Genomic DNA, 21,276 nt, shown 5'->3' with positions numbered 1-21,276 from the left:
CATCTCTGATAAAAGTTTGAATGATTTGTATATTGACCTCTCCCTCAGATCTCTGTCTCATTATGACAATTGTAAGGATGACATGACCATTCACCATATTGGCCACTACCATGGGCCTATATCTGGGTTGGCTAAATTATCGACCACTCCCCCTCCTCCAGTACCAAAAATCACAACTTAGCTACAAGTAGGATCAAACGAGTTCCAGAGAGCTTCCTAGATTTCCAGAGAAGGTTCCAGTAAGGTTCTAGAGACGGTTCTAGCAAGATGAGTATGAGAATTTTGGAGAAGGTGCTAGAGAGAGGTTGAGGAAAGGTTCCAGAAACACTTCTAGAGAGTGGTCTTGAGAGAAATCCAGAGGAGAATCTAGAGAGAATGTTCCAGAGCAGATTGTAGTGAGGGTTATAGAGAAGGGTCTAGAGAAGGTTCCAGAGACAGTTGCCGTACTTTCCAAGTCGATCCAGATCAATGTAATGGACGTAGATGTTGTTGATTCCACAGAGGAAGGCAGTCAGGATGATCATCAGTAAAAACATAAACCTGCAAAGAGAAAGATTTCATCATTCCCATTCAGAGAGCGCGGTAAACCGCGTCCCACAGTCAGGGAACCAATATCCACACTCACATCGGAGACAGCATAGGCAGGTCGGGATAGAGAGATACAGGGAGACGGGGTGGGGATCAAGGGACACAAGGGGGAGAGAGGGTGGGGATCGAGGGACGTGGGGAGAGAGAGGGTGGGGATCGAGGGACGTGGGGAGAGAGGGTGGGGATTGAGGGACGTGGGGAGAGAGGGTGGGGATCAAGGGACGTGGGGAGAGAGAGGGTGGGGATCGAGGGACATGAGGAGAGAGAGGTTGGGGATTGAGGGACACAAGGGGAGAGAGGGTGGGGATTGAGGGACGTGGGGAGAGAGGGTGGGGATTGAGCGATATTAGGCAGGCTGTGTAGATGGGATTTGAAGGATATGAGGAGGAGGTAGGTCAGTTGTCGATAGTGGTTTGCGTGTCCTATCCTCCCAGTTTTACCCTTACTCTCTCTGTTGGGGACAGAGTGTGAGCCTGTGTCGGTAAATCCCGCACTGAGATGGATCAGCAAAGTGAGTGGGTGACGGCTAAGAGAGTTTCTACATCCCATTTCCTTTGACCCTGCGCTCTGTCAGTTAGTGGTTACTGCCCCAATACAGGAACAAGCCTCAATCCTGGAACGTTCCTAACCTCATCATGTCGTCAATCATCCTGCCGATAGAAATCTGGAGTGTTCCGAGGGTCTCGTGAGCTGGTAAGATGGATGTCAGTCTGGCTAAGCTCAGCATACTGGTGATTGCAAACAGTACCTCGGCGATCATCTGGGGGTCCTCCTGTCTCCATTCATGACGGTCTGCAACAGAGCCCAGTCCAAAGGCCATCGGTTAGACACAACCCAGACACCACAGACAAGCAAACCTTTGCACACTCTAGAACTGAATTGAATTGAATTGAATTTATTGTCCCGTGTACCGAGGCACAGTGAAAAGCTTTGTCTTGTGAGCAATACAGGCAGCTCACAGAGTTAAGTAGCATCGATAATAAATAATAGGTAAACAGCGGCAAAGTAATTTTAAAAACAATGCTATTAAGTTTAAAGAGTGTAGAACGATTGCAGGAAATAGGAGCCTTAGATCTGCACACACAAGGTCACAAGGAGTCAACCATATCCGGCACTGGGAGGTCACGGTGCGGCTCTACAGGGTCAGGCCACTGTTGGAATATTGTGTGCGATTCTGGTCTCCTTCCTATCGGAAAGATGTTGTGAAACTTGAAAGGGTTCAGAAAAGATTCACAAGGATGTTGCCAGGGTTGGAGGATTTGAGCTACAGGGAGAGGCTGAACAGGCTGGGGCTGTTTTCCCTGGAGCGTCGGAGGCTGAGGGGTGACCTTATAGAAGTTTATAAAATAATGAGGGGCATGGATAGGGTAAATAGGCAACGTCTTTTCCCTGGGGTTGGAGAGTCCAGAACTAGAGGGCATAGGTTTAGGGTGAGAGGGGAAAGATATAAAAGAGACCTAAGGGGCAATTGTTTCACACAGAGGGTGGTACGAGTATGGAATGAGCTGCCAGAGGATGTGGTGGAGGCTGGTACAATTGCAACATTTAAGAGGCATCTGGATGGGTATATGAATATGAAGGGTTTGGAGGGATATGGGCTGGGTGCTGGCAATTGGGACTCGATTGGGTTGGGATATCTGGTTGGCATGGACAGGTTGGACTGAAGGGTCTGTTTCCATGCTGTACATCTCTGTGACTCTATGACTAAGTTGCTGCATCTGTGAAAAGAAATCAACTCAGTTCTGAGGGCGGGTAACCAGAGCCGAAACATTAACTCTGATTTCTCTACACAGATGCTGCCAGATCTGCTGAACTTTTCCAGCAAGTTCTGGTTTTGTTTCTGATTTCCAGCATCCGCAGTTATTACAGTTTTATTTAGGTTCTTGATCAGTTGGGAAATCATGAATTACGGGGAACATGGATGTGAGGAATGTGGGATCAGCCAGGACCCTATCTAATGGTGGAGTAGACTCAAGGGGCTGAATGGCCTGTTCCTATCTCTATGGTCTTAGAAATATTCAGCAGGGACAGAGCGTGCAGGAGGTGATATTCATCTCCCCCACAGAATAGGATTGGTGCAGCGTGGGTTCCCTATTCCTGAGATCTAGATCTCAGAATGTGAAAAGAAAGGAATCTGGGGATTCTGGAAATCTGAAAAAGTGCACTGACCCTGGAGGAACACGTGAAGTCAGACAACATCAGGAGAGCAAGAAACAGTCAGCATTTCACTGACACCAGAACAACTCTCATCAGAACAACTCAGTCTCAATCCAGTGATAGGGCTCAAACTATCAGATCGTGAGGTCATTGGGGATCATAGGCAAACAACTATTAGGAAGTTAGGAGGAAGAATATCTCCCGGCTCGTGTTATGATGTTGTTGGGATGTGGTGGGGGAGTTGCCCTCTGTGTTTGTGATGTTGTTACCAGACTGAGCTGGGCCGTTGAGGAGGGTCAGTAACAATGAGGGTTGGTGTGTGACACTCACCAGCATCTGTAAAGTAGAAACAGTAGTAAGATGCACTGTCCGCCAAACAGTAGAGCTGCCCGCTGAGGTAAACCACAATGCGGAGGGCGAACGATGCCAGGTACATGCTGAGAATAACGATATCCAGGAAGTTCCACCAGTCCAGCAGGTAGCTGCGTAAGCCCTCAATCCACACCTCCTTACACTCATACCAAAAAAATCCTGTCAACGGGGGAACATACTGGTTAGTGATTGTCCCTTCACAAAACTCTCAGACACCCGCCCTCGGCCTCTGTCCCTTCACAAAACTCTCAGACACCCGCCCTCGGCCTCTGTCCCTTCACAAAACTCTCAGACACCCACCCTCGGCCTCTGTCCCTTCACAAAACTCTCAGACACCCACCCTCGGCCTCTGTCCTTTCACAAAACTCTCAGACACCCGCCCTCGGCCTATCGAATGTAATTCTCAGCCTCATCGTCTCCAGAAAGTGGGATGTGAATGATTCTCTGGGAGGGCCCGGGAGAAACTGGGTTTGTCCTCCATAGACCAGGGGAAGCTGAAGAGGAGATTCAAAAGGGACATTTGAAATGACTTGGGGCTTGGATCGGGGGAACAGGAGGGAGTATTCGCTGTGGGCAGAGGGTCAGCCACCAGTGGGGATAAAGATCACAGAAAATCAACGAAAGGGGATCCTGGGAGCTGGAACCCACAGCTTTCAAAGGCGACATGGCTTGGTCCCATTGCAACTTTGACATGAGAATCAGACAGATACTTGAGGGAGTAGGAAGGAGCAAGGGAGCACCAGTTACTGAAGAGCTCTTCCACAGAGCCAGAACAAAGATGACAGGCTGAATAATCTCCTCACACCGAGAAAGACCATCTGGTTATTATCGCATTGTCAGCTGTGTACTGGGATCTTGCTGTGCACAGCCTGGCACTTTTCCTGCACTGAAGACAGGTCAAAAGGTACTTCATTGCCAGTGCAGGGCGCTGGGATTGCGAAAGGTGCTACAGGAATGCAAGTCTGTTTGTCCTTTTCCCTGTCTCCTAGATTTCCCCAATCAACACAATATTGGACAGACAGACGGACAGACAGACAGTGCTGGCTTTCCCCACCAATAGCAAGTCAGTCCAGGAGTGAAGATGCCTCACTGCAGCTACAAAGAAACATCAAACATTGGGACAGCAGAAGGAGGCCATTCAGCCCTTCAAACCTGCTCTGTTATTCAATATCATCATGGCTGACCCTCGAACTCAGTCCCCTAAAGTATGTATTTAATTCATAGAATCCCAACAGTGTGGAAGCAGGCCGTTCGGCCCATACTGGCCCTCCGAAGAGTATCCCAGCATTTCCCACGGCCAATCTACCTAACATAGAGAGAGCTCAACCTTGGGAGGAAACCCTTGCAGACACAGGGAGAATGTGCAAACACCACACAATCAGTCGCCCGAGGCTGGGATTGAACCTGGGACCCTGGCGCTATGAGGCAGCAGTGCTAACCACTGCAGCCACTACCTTCTCCTGGATTCCCCCATTATAATTTCCCCATTTCTGACTGTTCCTACGCTGTTGTACCGTGCTTTGGCGAGATTGCACTGCGTGAAGATCTGCTCGTTCTGCCCAAGGAAGGAGAGACTTGCTGTCGAAGGAGGGTCACCTGACAGATGACTGGGATGGTGGGTGTGGGACTGAGGAACCTGGCACTCTCTGCTCTTGGGGTTTGAAGAATGAGGAATGATCTCGTTGAAAGCTACAAAACCCTGAAAGGGCCAGCCCTTGTGGGGTTAGAGAAGACATGGGGCGTCCACACCAGGGGACACACTCTCAAATGAAAGGTCAGCCAGTTAGGGCTGAGATGGGGAGAAACATTTTCACTCAGAATCTTTAGAATTCTCTCCACAGAATGAGTGCGAACTCAGTCAGTGAGTCTGTCCAAGGCAGAAACTGAGAGATTTCTCGATATTAAGGATGTCAAGAGGGGTGTGTGGATAGGACGGGGACATGGGGTTGAGGTAGATGAACAGCCATGAGCTAGAATGGCAAACGGTGATGGACTGAATGGCCTGCATCTGCTCAATGTTGACAATCTGTTTTGTTCTGATTTGAGGCTTCTCATCCCCCTCCACCCGCCTGGACACGACAGTCACATCCGAGAGAGCAACCACATTGTAACTCACCCACCACCCAAACCATATGGAGGGAGTTAACGTAGATTGGCTGGTTCCTGGACGATGACACATCCCGGAATTGCTGAGCGATGATTGACTCCACCAGGAGCAGGACCAGGAACCAGATGTAGGACGATGAGTGAAGGAGGAACTTGATAACAGGAGTACGCACAATCTGTCCAAGCTGCAATACAAGCAGTGGAGGGAAAGGTCAATGGAAAGGACGAGGGAGGAGGGCAGGAAAGGAGCACTCCCACAGGAAGCTTCATCAGTCTCTCAGCAATGATAAGCAAAGAGATCCAGACCTATTCCTAACTTCACATCATCAATCCATGTGCTCTGTAAGGGTGTAGGAGCACCGCACTGTCACAGGGTCACTGCTGAGGGGGTGCTGCACTGTTGGAGGGTCAGTGCTGAGGGAGTGCCGCACTGTCAGAGGGTCAGTGCTGAGGGAGTCCACACTGTCAGAGGGTCAGTGATGAGGGAGTGCTGCACTGTCGGAGGGTCAGTGATGAGGGAGTGCCGCACTGTCAGAGGGTCAGTGCTGAGGGAGTGCCGTACTGTTGGAGGGTCAGTGATGAGGGAGTGCCGCACTGTCAGAGGGTCAGTGCTGAGGGAGTGCCGTACTGTCAGAGCATCAGTGCTGAGAGAAGGCCGCACTTTCGGAGGGTCAGTGCTGACGATGAGCTGCACTGTCAGAGGGTCAGTGCTGAGGGAGTGCCGCACTGTCAGAGCATCAGTGCTGAGAGAAGGCCGCACTTTCGGAGGGTCAGTGCTGACGATGAGCTGCACTGTCAGAGGGTCAGTGCTGAGGGAGTGCCGCACTGTCGGTGGGCCAGTGCTGAGGGAGAGCCACACTATCAGAGGGTCAGTGCTGAGAGAGTGCCACACTGTCAGAGGGTCAGTACTGAGGGAGTGTCGCACTGTTGGAGGGTCAGTACTGAGTGTGCACCGCACTGTCAGAGGTTAAGTGCTGAGGGAGTGCCGCACTGTCGGAGGGTCAGTGCTGAGGAAGCGCCGCACTGTCGGAGGGTCAGTGCTGAGGGAAGGCCGCACTGTCAGAGGTTAAGTGCTGAGGGAGTGTCGCACTGTTGGAGGGTCAGTACTGAGCGTGCGCCGCACTGTCAGAGGTTAAGTGCTGAGGGAGTGCCGCACTGTCGGAGGGTCAGTGCTGAGGAAGCGCCGCACTGTCGGAGGGTCAGTGCTGAGGGAGGGCCGCACTGTCAGAGGTTAAGTGCTGAGGGAGAGCCACACTATCAGAGGGTCAGTGCTGAGAGAGTGCCACACTGTCAGAGGGTCAGTACTGAGGGAGTGTCGCACTGTTGGAGGGTCAGTACTGAGTGTGCACCGCACTGTCAGAGGTTAAGTGCTGAGGGAGTGCCGCACTGTCGGAGGGTCAGTGCTGAGGAAGCGCCGCACTGTCGGAGGGTCAGTGCTGAGGGAGGGCCGCACTGTCAGAGGTTAAGTGCTGAGGGAGTGCCGCACTGTCGGAGGGTCAGTGCTGAGGAAGCGCCGCACTGTCGGAGGGTCAGTGCTGAGGGAGGGCCGCACTGTCAGAGGGTCAGTGCTGAGGGAGTGCCGCACTGTCAGAGGGTCAGTACTGAGGGAGTGTCGCACTGTTGGAGGGTCAGTGCTGAGGGAGGGCCGCACTGTTGGAGGGTCAGTACTGAGTGTGCACCGCACTGTCAGAGGTTAAGTGCTGAGAGAGTGCCACACTGTCAGAGGGTCAGTACTGAGGGAGTGTCGCACTGTTGGAGGGTCAGTACTGAGTGTGCACCGCACTGTCAGAGGTTAAGTGCTGAGGGAGTGCCGCACTGTCGGAGGGTCAGTGCTGAGGAAGCGCCGCACTGTCGGAGGGTCAGTGCTGAGGGAAGGCCGCACTGTCAGAGGTTAAGTGCTGAGGGAGTGTCGCACTGTTGGAGGGTCAGTACTGAGCGTGCGCCGCACTGTCAGAGGTTAAGTGCTGAGGGAGTGCCGCACTGTCGGAGGGTCAGTGCTGAGGAAGCGCCGCACTGTCGGAGGGTCAGTGCTGAGGGAGGGCCGCACTGTCAGAGGTTAAGTGCTGAGGGAGTGCCGCACTGTCGGAGGGTCAGTGCTGAGGAAGCGCCGCACTGTCGGAGGGTCAGTGCTGAGGGAGGGCCGCACTGTCAGAGGGTCAGTGCTGAGGGAGTGCCGCACTGTCAGAGGGTCAGTACTGAGGGAGTGTCGCACTGTTGGAGGGTCAGTACTGAGTGTGCACCGCACTGTCAGAGGTTAAGTGCTGAGGGAGTGCCGCACTGTCGGAGGGTCAGTGCTGAGGAAGCGCCGCACTGTCGGAGGGTCAGTGCTGAGGGAGGGCCGCACTGTCAGAGGTTAAGTGCTGAGGGAGTGCCGCACTGTCGGAGGGTCAGTGCTGAGGAAGCGCCGCACTGTCGGAGGGTCAGTGCTGAGGGAGGGCCGCACTGTCAGAGGGTCAGTGCTGAGGGAGTGCCGCACTGTCAGAGGGTCAGTACTGAGGGAGTGTCGCACTGTTGGAGGGTCAGTGCTGAGGGAGGGCCGCACTGTTGGAGGGTCAGTACTGAGTGTGCACCGCACTGTCAGAGGTTAAGTGCTGAGAGAGTGCCACACTGTCAGAGGGTCAGTACTGAGGGAGTGTCGCACTGTTGGAGGGTCAGTACTGAGTGTGCACCGCACTGTCAGAGGTTAAGTGCTGAGGGAGTGCCGCACTGTCGGAGGGTCAGTGCTGAGGAAGCGCCGCACTGTCGGAGGGTCAGTGCTGAGGGAAGGCCGCACTGTCAGAGGTTAAGTGCTGAGGGAGTGTCGCACTGTTGGAGGGTCAGTACTGAGCGTGCGCCGCACTGTCAGAGGTTAAGTGCTGAGGGAGTGCCGCACTGTCGGAGGGTCAGTGCTGAGGAAGCGCCGCACTGTCGGAGGGTCAGTGCTGAGGGAGGGCCGCACTGTCAGAGGTTAAGTGCTGAGGGAGTGCCGCACTGTCGGAGGGTCAGTGCTGAGGAAGCGCCGCACTGTCGGAGGGTCAGTGCTGAGGGAGGGCCGCACTGTCAGAGGGTCAGTGCTGAGGGAGTGCCGCACTGTCAGAGGGTCAGTACTGAGGGAGTGTCGCACTGTTGGAGGGTCAGTACTGAGGAAGCGCCGCACTGTCGGAGGGTCAGTGCTGAGGGAGGGCCGCACTGTCAGAGGTTAAGTGCTGAGGGAGTGCCACACTTTCGGAGGGTCAGTGCTGAGAGAGGGCCGCACTGTCAGAGGTTAAGTGCTGAGGGAGTGCCGCACTGTCAGAGGGTCAGTGCTGAGGAAGTGCCGCAGTGTCGGAGGGTCAGTGCTGAGTGAGGGCCGCACTGTCAGAGGGTCAGTGCTGAGGGAGTGCCGCACTGTCAGAGGGTCAGTACTGAGGGAGTGTCGCACTGTTGGAGGGTCAGTACTGAGTGTGCGCCGCACTGTCAGAGGTTAAGTGCTGAGGGAGTGCCGCACTGTCGGAGGGTCAGTGCTGAGGAAGCGCCGCACTGTCGGAGGGTCAGTGCTGAGGGAGGGCCGCACTGTCAGAGGTTAAGTGCTGAGGGAGTGCCACACTTTCGGAGGGTCAGTGCTGAGAGAGGGCCGCACTGTCAGAGGGTCAGTGCTGAGGGAGTGCCGCACTGTCAGAGGGTCAGTACTGAGGGAGTGTCGCACTGTTGGAGGGTCAGTACTGAGTGTGCGCCGCACTGTCAGAGGTTAAGTGCTGAGGGAGTGCCGCACTGTCGGAGGGTCAGTGCTGAGGAAGCGCCGCACTGTCGGAGGGTCAGTGCTGAGCGAGGGCCGCACTGTCAGAGGTTAAGTGCTGAGGGAGTGCCGCACTGTCGGAGGGTCAGTGCTGAGAGAGGGCCGCTCTTTCGGAGGGTCAGTACTGAAGGTGTGTCGCACTGTCAGAGGTTAAGTGCTGAGGGAGTGCCGCACTGTTGGAGGGTCAGTGCTGAGGAAGCGCCGCACTGTCGGAGGATCAGTGCTGAGGGAGGGCCGCACTGTCAGAGGTTAAGTGCTGAGGGAGTGCCGCACTGTCGGAGGGTCAGTGCTGAGGAAGCGCCGCACTGTCGGAGGGTCAGTGCTGAGGGAGGGCCGCACTGTCAGAGGTTAAGTGCTGAGGGAGTGCCGCACTGTCGGAGGGTCAGTGCTGAGAGAGGGCCGCACTGTCGGAGGGTCAGTGCTGAGGAAGCGCCGCAGTGTCGGAGGGTCAGTGCTGAGGAAGGGCCGCACTGTCAGAGGCTCAGTGCTGAGGGAGTGCCGCACTGTCAGAGGGTCAGTACTGAGGGTGCGCCGAACTGTCAGAGGGTCAGTGCTGAGGGAGTGCTGCACTGTCAGAGGGTCAGTGCTGAGGGAGTGTCGCTCTGTCAGAGGGTCAGTGCTGAGGGAGTGTCACACTGTCAGAGGGTCAGTGCTGAGGGAGTGCCGTACTGTCGGAGGGTCAGTGCTGAGGGAGTGGGCACTGTCAGAGGGTCAGTGCTGAGAGAGTGTTGCTCTGTCAGAGGGTCAGTGGTGAGGGAGTGTCGCACTGTTGGAGGGTCAGTGCTGAGGGAGCGCCACACTGTCGGAGGGTCAGTGCTGAGGGAGCGCCACACTGTCGGAGGGTCAGTACTGAGGGAATGCCACACTGTCAGAGGGTCAGTGCTGAGGGAGCTCCGCACTGTCAGAGGGTCAGTGCTGAGGGAGTGCTGCACTGTCGGAGGGTCAGTACTGAGGGAATGCCACACTGTCAGAGGGTCAGTGCTGAGGGAGTGCTGCAATGTCGGAGGGTCAGTACTAAGGGAGTGCTGCACTGTCGGAGGGTCAGTGCTGAGGGAGTGCTGCACTGTCGGAGGGTCAGTGCTGAGGGAATGCCGCACTGTCAGAGGGTCAGTGCTGAGGGAGTGCTGCATTGTCACAGGGTCAGTGCTGACGGAGTGCCGCACTGTTGGAGGGTCAGTGCTGAGGGAGTGCCGCACTGTCGGAGGGTCAGTGCTGAGGGAGTGCCGCACTGTCGGAGGGTCAGTGCTGAGGGAGTGTCACACTGTCAGAGGGTCAGTGCTGAGGGAGTGCCACACTGTCAGAGGGTCAGTGCTGAGGGAGCGCTGCACTGTCAGAGGGTCAGTGCTGAGGGAGCTCTGCACTGTCGGAGGGTCAGTGCTGAGGGAGTGTCACACTGTCAGAGGGTCAGTGCTGAGGGGGTGCTGCACTGTCAGAAGGTCAGTGCTGAGGGAGTGCCGCACTGTCGGAGGGTCAGTGCTGAGGGAGTGCCACACTGTCGGAGGGTCAGTACTGAGGGATTGTCGTACCGTCGGAGGGTCAGTACTATGGGAGGGCCGCACTGTTGGAGGGTCAGTGCTGAGGAAGCGCCGCACTGTCGGAGGGTCAGTGCTGAGGGAGGGCCGCACTGTCGGAGGGTCAGTGCTGAGGAAGCGCTGCACTGTCGGAGGGTCAGTGCTGAGGGAGTGCCGCACTGTCGGAGGGTCAGTACTGAGGGAGTGTCGTACCGTCGGAGGGTCAGTACTATGGGAGGGCCGCACTGTTGGAGGGTCAGTGCTGAGGGAGTGGGCACTGTCGGAGGGTCAGTGCCGATTGAGCAATCCATTTCACATTTCCCCACAATGTCTAACAATCCCTGGCCCCCAGTGTTGATTCCCGGGTGTCTGCGAACCGTTACCTTAGATTTTGGGGCAATCCAGTAGAACATACATAGCAAGGGCATGGTGAGGAACATTCCAAATGAGACAAACACTAATGAGATGGTCTTGCTGCCTCTCCACCAGGTCAACTTCCCACACCAGATCGAGGTGAGCACCTGCTGACAGATTGGGTGAGCCACAAACTGGAAGAGAAGCACAATACAGAGTGAGAGGGGGCTGTCACAAAGACAGTGTTCAGGAGCAGCCAACCATTGTCTGTCCTGGGAAACTCTCCATCCCTTGTCCACCCAATAGGACCTTCTGGGAGGGGTCAATCCTGAAGCTTGCGGGAGTGATGGTTTGGTTCAGTGATTGGGTCAGAGTAATCAGAATGGTCAGGAAAAGACAGCGAGTTTCAATGGGATGTAGATGTAGGTGTCTCAGAGAAACGTCAGTAACAGACATGATACATTCTGAGTGACGGGGAAATGGAATGGTCTGATCCGTTACCATGGTACAACGTGACTATGATTGGGAAATAACATTCCAGGTGGTTGCCTTTATAAAGAGGTAACCAAATCGGGAAATTTGGATGCTGGTAGGGAACAGTATATAAGACCATAAGACATAGGAGCGGAAGTAAGGCCATTCGGCCCATCGAGTCCACTCCGCCATTCAATCATGGCTGATGGGCACTTCAACTCCACTTACCCTCATTCTCCCCGTAGCCCTTAATTCCTCGAGATAACAAGAATCTATCAATCTCTGCCTTGAAGACATTTAGCGTCCCGGCCTCCACTGCACTCTGCGGCAATGAATTCCACAGACCCACCACTCTCTGGCTGAAGAAATGTCTCCGCATTTCTGTTCTGAATTGACCCCCTCTAATTCTAAGGCTGTGTCCACAGGTCCTAGTCTCCTCACCTAACGGAAACAATTTCCTAGCGTCCACCTTTTCCAAGCCATGTATTATCTTGTACGTCTCTATTAAATCTCCCCTTAATCTTCTAAACTCCAATGAATACAATCCCAGGATCCTCAGCCGTTCCTCGTATGTTAGACCTACCATTCCAGGGATCATCCGTGTGAATCTCCGCTGGACACGTTCCAGTGCCAGTATGTCCTTCCTGAGGTGTGGTGACCAAAACTGGACACAGTACTCCAAATGGGGCCTAACCAGAGCTTTATAAAGTCTCAGTAGCACAACGGTGCTTTTATATTCCAACCCTCTTGAGATAAGTGACAACATTGCATTCGCTTTCTTAATCACAGACTCAACCTGCATGTTTACCTTTAGAGAATCCTCGACTAGCACTCCCAGATCCCTCTGTACTTTGGCTTTATGAATTTTCTCACCGTTTAGAAAGTAGTCCATGCTTTTATTCTTTTTGCCAAAGTGCAAGACCTCGCATTTGTTCACGTTGAATTCCATCAGCCATTTCCTGGACCACTCTCCCAAACTGTCTAGATCCTTCTGCAGCCTCCCCACTTCCTCAGTACTACCTTTCTGTCCACCTAACTTCGTATCATCGGCAAACTTCGCTAGAATGCCCCCGGTTCCCTCATCCAAATCATTAATATATAATGCGAACAGCTGTGGCCCCAGCACTGAACCCTGCGGGACACCGCTCGTCACCGACTGCCATTCTGAAAAAGAACCTTTCATCCCGAATCTCTGCCTTCTGTCAGACAGCCAATCCTCAATCCATCCCAGCAGCTCACCTCGAACACCATGGGCCCTCACCTTGCTCAGCAGCCTCCCGTGTGGCACCTTATCAAAGGCCTTTTGGAAGTCTAGGTAGACCACATCCACTGGGTTTCCCTGGTCTAACCTGCTTGTCCCCTGTTCAAACAACTCCAACAGGTTTGTCAGGCATGACCTCCCCTTACTAAATCCATGTTGACTTGTTCTAATCAGACTCTGCTCTTCTAAGAATTTAGAAACCTCATCCTTAATGATGGATTCTAGAATTTTACCAACAACCGAGATTAAGCTGATTGGCCTATAATTTTCTATCTTTTGCCTTGATCCTTTCTTGAACAAGGGGGTTACAACAGCGATCTTCCAATCATCCGGGACTTTCCCTGACTCCAGTGACTCTTGAAAGATCTCAACCAACGCCTCCGCTATATCCTCAGCCACCTCTCTCAGAACTCTAGGATGTATCCCATCGGGGCCAGGAGATTTATCAATTTTAAGACCTTTTAGCTTTTCTAGCACTATCTCTTTTGTAATGACAACCATACTCAACTCAGCCCCCTGACTCCCTTTAATTGTTGGGATATTACTCCTGTCTTCTACTGTGAAAACTGACGCAAAGTACTTGTTAAGTTCTCCTGCTATTTCCTTATCTCCCATCACTAGGCTTCCAGCATCAGTTTGAAGTTGGCCAATGTCTACTTTTGTCTGTTGTTTGTTTCTTATGTACTGAAAGAAACTTTTACTATCGTTTCTAATGTTACTGGCTAGCCTACCTTCATATTTGATCCTCTCCTTCCTTATTACTCTCTTTGTTATCCTCTGTTTGTTTTTCTAGCCTTCCCAATCTTCTGATTTCCCAGTGCTCTTGGCCACTTTATAGAATCTCTCTTTTTCTTTGATAGATTTCCTGACTTCCTTTGTCAGCCATGGCTGTCTAATTCCCTCCCTGGATAATCTTTCTTTTCTTGGGGATGAACCTCTGTACAGTGTCCTTAATTATACCCACAAACTCCTGCCATTTTTGCTCTACTGTCTTCCCCGCTAGCCTCTGCTTCCAGTCTATTTTTGTCAGTTCCTCTCTCATGCCCTCATAATTACCTTTATTTAACTGTAACACCATTACATCCGAGACAGAAAAAAACAGGTAGATGTTGGTGAGAATTATCTTGTGTGGGGCTAAGAAAGAGCAGGGGCTATTGGTGAGAGTTGGGTTTATAAGGTCCCAAACAGTTGTTGTATTGTTGGGAAACTTTAAGCAAATGAAACAGGATAAAAGGGTTATCATTGGAGACTTTAATCTTCATGGTTTAGGGTGAGAGGGGAAAGATTTCAAAAGGACCTGAGGGGTAACTTTTTCACACAGAGGGTGGTGCGTGTACGGAATGAGCTGCCAGAGGAAGTGGTGGAGGCTGGTACAATTACAACATTTAAGAGACATTTGGATGGGTTTATGGATAGGAAGTGTTTGGAGGGACATGGGCCGGGTGCTGGCAAATTGGGATATCTGGTGGATGTGGACAAGTTGGTCCGAAGGGTTTGTTTCTGTGATGTAAGGTTTCATGTCTCTGTATATTATGGAGGAAGTGTTCACAAACTTTAGACAACGTAGTTTTCTCAATTAAACTAGTAAACAAAACATTCTAGAATTTGACAGAACAAAATGGTGACCAGGTTATTTTGGATCTTCAATTTTGCAATGAAAAGGGTTGATTCACGTTATAATAAAGGAGTCACTAGGAAAGAGCAACCATAATATAATTGAATTCTCTGTTGAGGTTGACAGTGATTCAATTCAGTCCAAAACAAGGGGTTGAATCTACACAAAGTTAGCTCTGTATAGACATGGAAAGTGAGTTGCCAACAATAAATTGAAAACCCATGTAAAAAGGCAGGATGGTAGATCAGCAATAGCTCATTTAAAGAATTAATACATTAATTAATACATTAATTGCAACAAATACACATTCCTTTTTGGCAGTAAACTCCATCATGGTGACTCAGGGTTGGGTTTTAAAGCCAGTCTTTAATTGGAGGAAGAAGCTGTTAGTGTTACTATAAGGTAAAAACAGGGTAAAAACAATGACTGCAGATGCTGGAAACCAGATTCTGGATTCAAAGCATCCAAGCATCAAAGCATCCAGAAATCAAAGCATCCAAGGAGCTTTGAAATCAACGTTTCGGGCAAAAGCCCTTCATCAGGAATCAGGAATAAAGCGTTACTATAAGGTATACTGAGAAGGAGGTGTGGGAAGATTATAGAATGCAGCATTCGTGGTGCTGGAAGAGCACAGCAGTTCAGGCAGCATCCAAGTAGGATTTCGAAGCTCGTTGGATGCTGCCTGAACTGCTGTGCTCTTCCAGCACCACTAATCCAGAGTCTGGTTTCCAGCATCTGCAGTCCTTGTTTTTACCGTATAGAATGCAGCAAACAAGGAAGAAGAAATGGATGAAAGAGAGAGAGTGAATACAAGAGAAGGTGATTGAGAGGCACAAGAACGGATCGCTTTATTTGCTTGTAAATAGGAAGCGATTAATGAGAGTAAATGTAAGTCTTTGAGGAGGCAGAGACAGGTGACATTTTAATAAGGAAGGAAATAGTGCAGAACGATAATCATTCCTCACAGTCGACACAAAACCTTATTCCAGAAACAGTGGGGAACTAAGGCTGTATGAATGGGAATGAAAAGAAAATGGTATAAATCAGAAACAAAAACAGAAATTACTGGAAACTCTCAGCAGATCTGGCAGCATCTGTGGAGAGAAATCAATGTCTGGCCGAGTGACCCTGCCTCAGAACTGGAGAGTGGTCACTGGACCCGGAATGTTAACTCTGATTTCTCTCCACAGATACTCCCAGACCTGCTGAGCTTTTCCAACAACTTCCTGTATTTGTTTCTGATTTCCAGCATCTGCAGTTCTTTTGGTTTTGATTTGGTATAAATGAGGAACTGGTGTTGGAGAAACTAATGGGATGAAGTAACAACATATCCCCTGGCCCTGACAATCTGCAGCCTTGGGTTTTAAAAGGGTTGGATACAGCGATAGAGAGAATGAGGGAGACCCGCACAGGCCAGTAGTGACCAATCTGGTTTGGGTCCTAAAGGACATCGCCGCTAGACTGGGTCTGCAGCAGGTGGGGAGGGAACCAACAAGAGGGAGAAACATACCTGACCCCATCCTCATCCAATCGTACTCCAGCACAGTCTGTGACCCCATGGCCCGGCATATCCCCCACTCAACCAATACCATCAAGCCAACCGATCAACCCTGGTTCAATGTTGGGAGAGCCCAACACATCAGTGCATTTGATCAAACATTTACAAGAATCTTCAGCCAGAAATGCCGAGTGGATGATCCATCTCAGCCTCCCCCAGTGACCCCAGCATCACAGAGACCAGTCTTTGGTAAATTCAAATCACTCCACGTGATATCAAGAAATGGTTGGAGACACTGGATACTGCAAAGGCTATGGGCCCTGATAACATTCCCACAATAGGACTGAAGACCTGTGTTCCAGAGCTAGCCACTCGAGAGTGTCGTGCTGGAAAAGCACAGCAGGTCAGGCAGCATCTGAGGAGCAGGAGAATCGATGTTTCAGGCATAAGCCGTTTGTTAGCCCAGCTTGAACGCTACCTGACCTGCTGTGCTTTTCCAGCATCACACTCTCGACTCTGATCTCCAACATCTGTAGCCTTCACTTTCTCTGGGAACGTGCCTAGCCACGCTATTCCAGTCCAGTTACAACACTGGCCTCTACCTGAAATGTGGAAAATTATCCAGGTATGTCTTGTACATAAATAGCGGGACAAATCCAACCCATTACCACCCCATCAGTCTCCTCTCGATCATGAGTAAAGTGATGGAAGATGTCACCAACAGGGCTATCCAGCAGCACCTGCTCAGCAATAACCTGCTCAATGACGCCCAGTTTGGATTTCCCCAGGGTCACTCAGCTCCTGACCTCATTCCAGCCTTGGGTCAAACATGGACAAAAGAGCTGAATTCCAGAGGGGAGGGGAGAGGGACAGCCCTTCACATCAAGGCTACATTCGACCGGGGCATAGAGTCATAGAGATGTACAGCACAGAAACAGACCCTTCGGTCCAACCTGTCCATGCTGACCAGCTATCCCAACCCAATCTAGTCCCACCTGCCAGCACCCAGCCCATATCCTTCCAAACCCTTCCTATTCATATACCCATCCAAATGCCTCTTAAATGTTGCAATTGTACCAGCCTCCACCACATCCTCTGGCAGCTCATTCCATACTCGTACCACCCTCTGCGTGAAAAAGTTGCCCCTTAGATCTCTTTTATATCTTTCCCCTCTCACCCTAAACCTATGTCCTCTAGTTCTGGACTCCCTGACCCCAGGGAAAAGACTTTGCCTATTTACCCTATCCATGCCCCTCATAATTTTGTAAACTTCTATAAGGTCACCCCTCAGCCTCCGATGCTCCAGGGAAAACAGCTCCAGCCTGTTCTGTCTCTCCCTGTAGCTCAGACCCTCCAATCCTGGCAACATCCTTGTGAATCATCTCTGAACCCCTTCAAGTTTAACAACGTCTTTCCGTGTGACATTACAGAGCCCTGGCAACACTGGAATCAATAGGTATCAGGGGGCAAACTCTCCACTGGTTAGAGTCATACCTGACACATTAAGGAGATGGTTGTGGTTGTTGGAGGTCAGTCACCTCAGCTCCAGGACATCTCTGCAGGGGTTCCTCAGGATAGTGTCCTGGGCCCAACCATCTTCAGCTGATTCTTAAAGACTCAGAGATTTACAGGATGAGAGACCATTTGGAGCGTAGTGCCCATGCCAATCAAATACAGGAATTCCAGTTTCCAGCTCTTAGCCCATTGCTGTTAATGGCAACACAGACATGGTCTTCTGACTCAATCCTCCTATCAGAAATTGGGTTCCTGACTCCCACAGTGCTTTGAGTGAAAGAACACCTCAACCTGTCCTTTAGCCCTCTATCTTGTACCTAACTCCACGCTCCCTCGTTACTGACCTCACTAGCGAAGGAAGATGTGCCTTCTTATCCATACAACTATTGAAATGATGCAGCACAGAAGAGGGCCATTTGACCCATCTTGACCATGCTGACCCTCACCCAGATCCATTTCTAATCCCACCTTCCTGCACATGGCCCATAGTCCCTGTAGCTTCATAGAACATTCCAGCGCAGTACAGGCCCTTCGGCCCTTGATGTTGCTCCGACCTGTGGAACCAATCTGAAGCCCATCTATCCTACATTATTCCATTCTCATCCATATGTTTATCCAATGACCATTTAAATGTCTGTAAAGTTGTCGCGTCTACTCCTGTTGCAGGCAGTGAGTTCCACGCCCCTGCTACTGAGTAAAGAAACTACCTCTGACATCTGTCCTATATCTATCATCCCTCAATTTAAAGCTATGTCCCCTCATGCTAGCCGTCACCATCCAAGGAAAAGGGCTCCCACTGTCCACCCTATCTAACCCTCTGATTATCTTGTACGTCTCTATTAAGTCACCTCTCAACTTTCTTCTCTCCAACGAAAACAGCCTCAAGTCCCTCAGCCTTTCCTCGTGAGACCTTCCCTCCATACCAGGCAACCTCCCAGTAAATCTCCTCTGAACCCTTTCCAAAGCTTCCACATCCTTCCTATAATGCGGTGACCAGAACAGTACACATACTCCCGGTGCGGCTGCACCAGTGTCTGGTCCAGCTGCAGTATGAGTTCTGTTATTGACCGTGCTGATCCAGCCACTCCACCACCAACTCAGGAATGAATTCCAGATACCCACCAAACTCCACATAAAAATGTTTTTCCTCACATCCCCTCTAATCCTCCTGCCACTTCACTTGAATTCATGACCACTGATATTTGAACTCTGCCAAGTGAAACAGGTTTCTCCTGTTTACACTGTTTACCATTTCAGGTTTTGTATACCTCAATCACGTCACCCCTCTGCCTCCTCTGTTCCAAGGAAAACAAGCCCAATCTCTTCACATAGTTACAATTCTCCAGCCCTGGCAACATTCTGGTAGTTCTTCTCTGCACTTTCTCCAGAGCAATTACACCCATTCTATAATGTGGTGACCAAAACTGCATATAACACTTCAGTTCTTTACAACCTTAGCTACCTGCACTGCTACCTTTAGCGACCCGTGCACTTTCACACCAAGACCTCACTTCATCTCCCCCTCACTGTATTCCCTTTTACTGTTTGACCTTCCTAAATACATTACCTCACACTTATCAGTGACCTCTAACTGCAACTTTCCTGTCCACGCCACCAATCCACCTGTTTCAGTTTGGAGCTTATAGCCATCCTCCACACTCTCCACTGCACAGCCAATTATTGAGTTGTCTGCAAATTTCACAATTGTTTAAATTCAATTTGTTAATGTATAAAACAAACAGCAGAGGTCCCAACACTGAGCCCTGCAGAACACCACTCAAAACTGCTTTCCATTGGCAAGAGCAGATATCAACCATTACCCTTTGTTTCCTGTTACTAAGCCAACTTTGGATCCAATTCAACATATCATCCTGTACCGCATGGAATTTTACTTTTTTTAACCAGTCTGCCGTGTGGAACCTTGTGAAATGCCTTCTCACTTTCTCCTTGCTACAATCCATGTAGACAACATCCACTGCACTACCCTCATCGATCCACTTTGTCACTTCCTCAAAGAATTCAATCAAATTTGTAAGGCACTGCCCTCCCTTACCAAAGGCACGCTGACCATCCCTGATTAGTCCATGGCTTTCTAATTTTATCTGGTCTCTCAGGATTGGAGGGTTTGAGCTACAGGGAGAGGCTGAACAGGCTGGGGCTGTTTTCCCTGGAGCGTCGGAGGCTGAGGGGTGACCTTCTAGAGGTTTATAAAATTATGAGGGGCATGGATAGTGTAAATAGGCAAAGTCTTTTCCCTGGAGTTGGGGGAGTCCAGAACTAGAGGGCATAGGTTTAGGGTGAGAGGGGAAAGATATAAAAGAGACCTAAAGGGGCAACTTTTTCACACAGAGGGTGGTGTGTGTATGGAATGAGCTGTCAGAGGATGTGGTGGAGGCAGGTACAATTACAACATTTAAAAGGCATCTGGATGGGTTTATGAATAGGAAGGGTTTGGAGGGATATGGGCCGGGTGCTGGCAGGTGGGAATAGATTAGGTTAGGGATATCTGGTCAGCATGGACGGGTTGGACCGAAGGGTCTGTTTCCATGCTGTACATCTCTGTGAATCTTTGATTGTATCATCTTACCCACTAACAAAGTGAGATTAATCAGCCTATAATTGGTTGGCATTCCCTTTGTACCCTTTTGAAACAACAGAACCACATTTACATTCCTCCAGTATTTTCCCTGTGTCTACCATCCTATCTCTGCCACTCGTAATCTTATAGACCTCCATCAGGTCCCCTCTCAATCCTCTTTGCTCCAGGAATAACAACTGCAGCTTATCCAATCCTTCCTAACAGCTTCGACCACATCTTCTGTACCAACTCTCATCCAATCACATCCCTCCTATAATGTACTGACCAAAACTGCACACAGTACCTGGGTCGTGGCCTGAGCAGTGTTTTAGACAGTTCCAGCATAAACTCCTTTCATCATGAGACAGCCCTTCTGAAATATTGCAGGTGTTAGGTCTAATAAACCTCAGAACGATGCCAAGGCATTTATTCATGGAACTTTAGAATCCCTACAGTGTGGAAACAGGCCATTCGGCCCATTGAGTCCACACCAAATCTCCGAAGAGCATCCCACACTGACTCACCCCCTATCCCTGTAGCCCTGCGTTTCCCAAGGCTAGCCCACCTGGCCTGCACATCCCTGGACAATCTGGGCAATTTCCCACAGTCAGTCTGCTCTGACCTGCACAGGTTTGGACTGTGGGAGGAAACCCACACAGACACGGGGAGAATTTGCACACTCCACACAGACAGTCACCTGATGGTCCCTAGCACCGTGAGGTGACCATGCTGAGCACTGAGCTGCCCCAATCCTTCCGTCAACTAAGTGACTGACTCTGTGCACAGTAGTCCAGGTGCAGGGACCTGGGCATCTGTATACATGAATTAAAGGACATTAAGCTGCAAATACAGCACCTCCTCAGGAAGCTAGCATGAGTTTGAAAGGATGTGGAGTGCGGTGGGTTTCTTTGTAATTGTACAGGGTATTGATGGGACCATAACTGGGAACTTTGTGCGAGGACAGACTTGCTCGAGATGGGCTGAAATGAGGCTGGTTCCAAGGGATTATGTAATGACGAGAAACTGAGATGAGGAGATGATCCCATGGTACAAATAAAATAGTGAAGGGGCTGGACAGGATGGATACTGAGAGGCTGTCCTTCCTGATGGGATATTTGGAACATTGGGAATAGTTTCAGGATAAGGGGCTGAGCAGTTTGGATTGGGATGGGGTGAAATGTTGTGAGTCTTTGGAAATCTCCACCAGAGGGCAGCAGAGGCTCAGCCAGCGAGCACTGTCAAAGCTGATGTTGAGAGGTGTACCTGGGGGAGGGGGTTTACTGAGGCATACCCAGGGGGGGGGGTACCCAGGGGGGGTACCCAGGGGGGGTGTACCCAGGGGGGGGGTACCCAGGGGGGGGGTACCCAGGGGGGGTGTACCCAGGGGGGGTACCCAGGGGGGGTGTACCCAGGGGGGGGGTACCCAGGGGGGGGGTACCCAGGGGGGGGGTACCCAGGGGGGGTACCCAGGGGGTGTACCCAGGGGGGGTGTA

At 51.0% G+C, this 21,276-nt stretch overlaps 1 protein-coding gene across 1 annotated transcript in view; it reads right to left on the bottom strand.

Moving 5' to 3' along the window:
• The window catches only part of trpc2b (transient receptor potential cation channel subfamily C member 2b), a 55,875-nt gene that overhangs the window by 21,846 nt on the left and 12,753 nt on the right, over window positions 1-21,276 (bottom strand). Inside the window, exons 4-8 of the mRNA XM_072576701.1 lie at window positions 10,872-11,036; window positions 5,234-5,408; window positions 3,076-3,276; window positions 1,218-1,380; window positions 448-540 (exon numbers count right to left, since the gene is read on the bottom strand). Coding sequence (XP_072432802.1) covers window positions 448-540; window positions 1,218-1,380; window positions 3,076-3,276; window positions 5,234-5,408; window positions 10,872-11,036 — 797 coding nt within the window. The remainder of the gene's footprint in view (window positions 1-447; window positions 541-1,217; window positions 1,381-3,075; window positions 3,277-5,233; window positions 5,409-10,871; window positions 11,037-21,276) is intronic.

This window comes from Chiloscyllium punctatum, chromosome 9 (genome assembly GCF_047496795.1).
Source record: "Chiloscyllium punctatum isolate Juve2018m chromosome 9, sChiPun1.3, whole genome shotgun sequence".
Taxonomy (NCBI): domain Eukaryota; kingdom Metazoa; phylum Chordata; class Chondrichthyes; order Orectolobiformes; family Hemiscylliidae; genus Chiloscyllium; species Chiloscyllium punctatum.
This window is presented reverse-complemented; position numbering and strand designations above follow the sequence as displayed.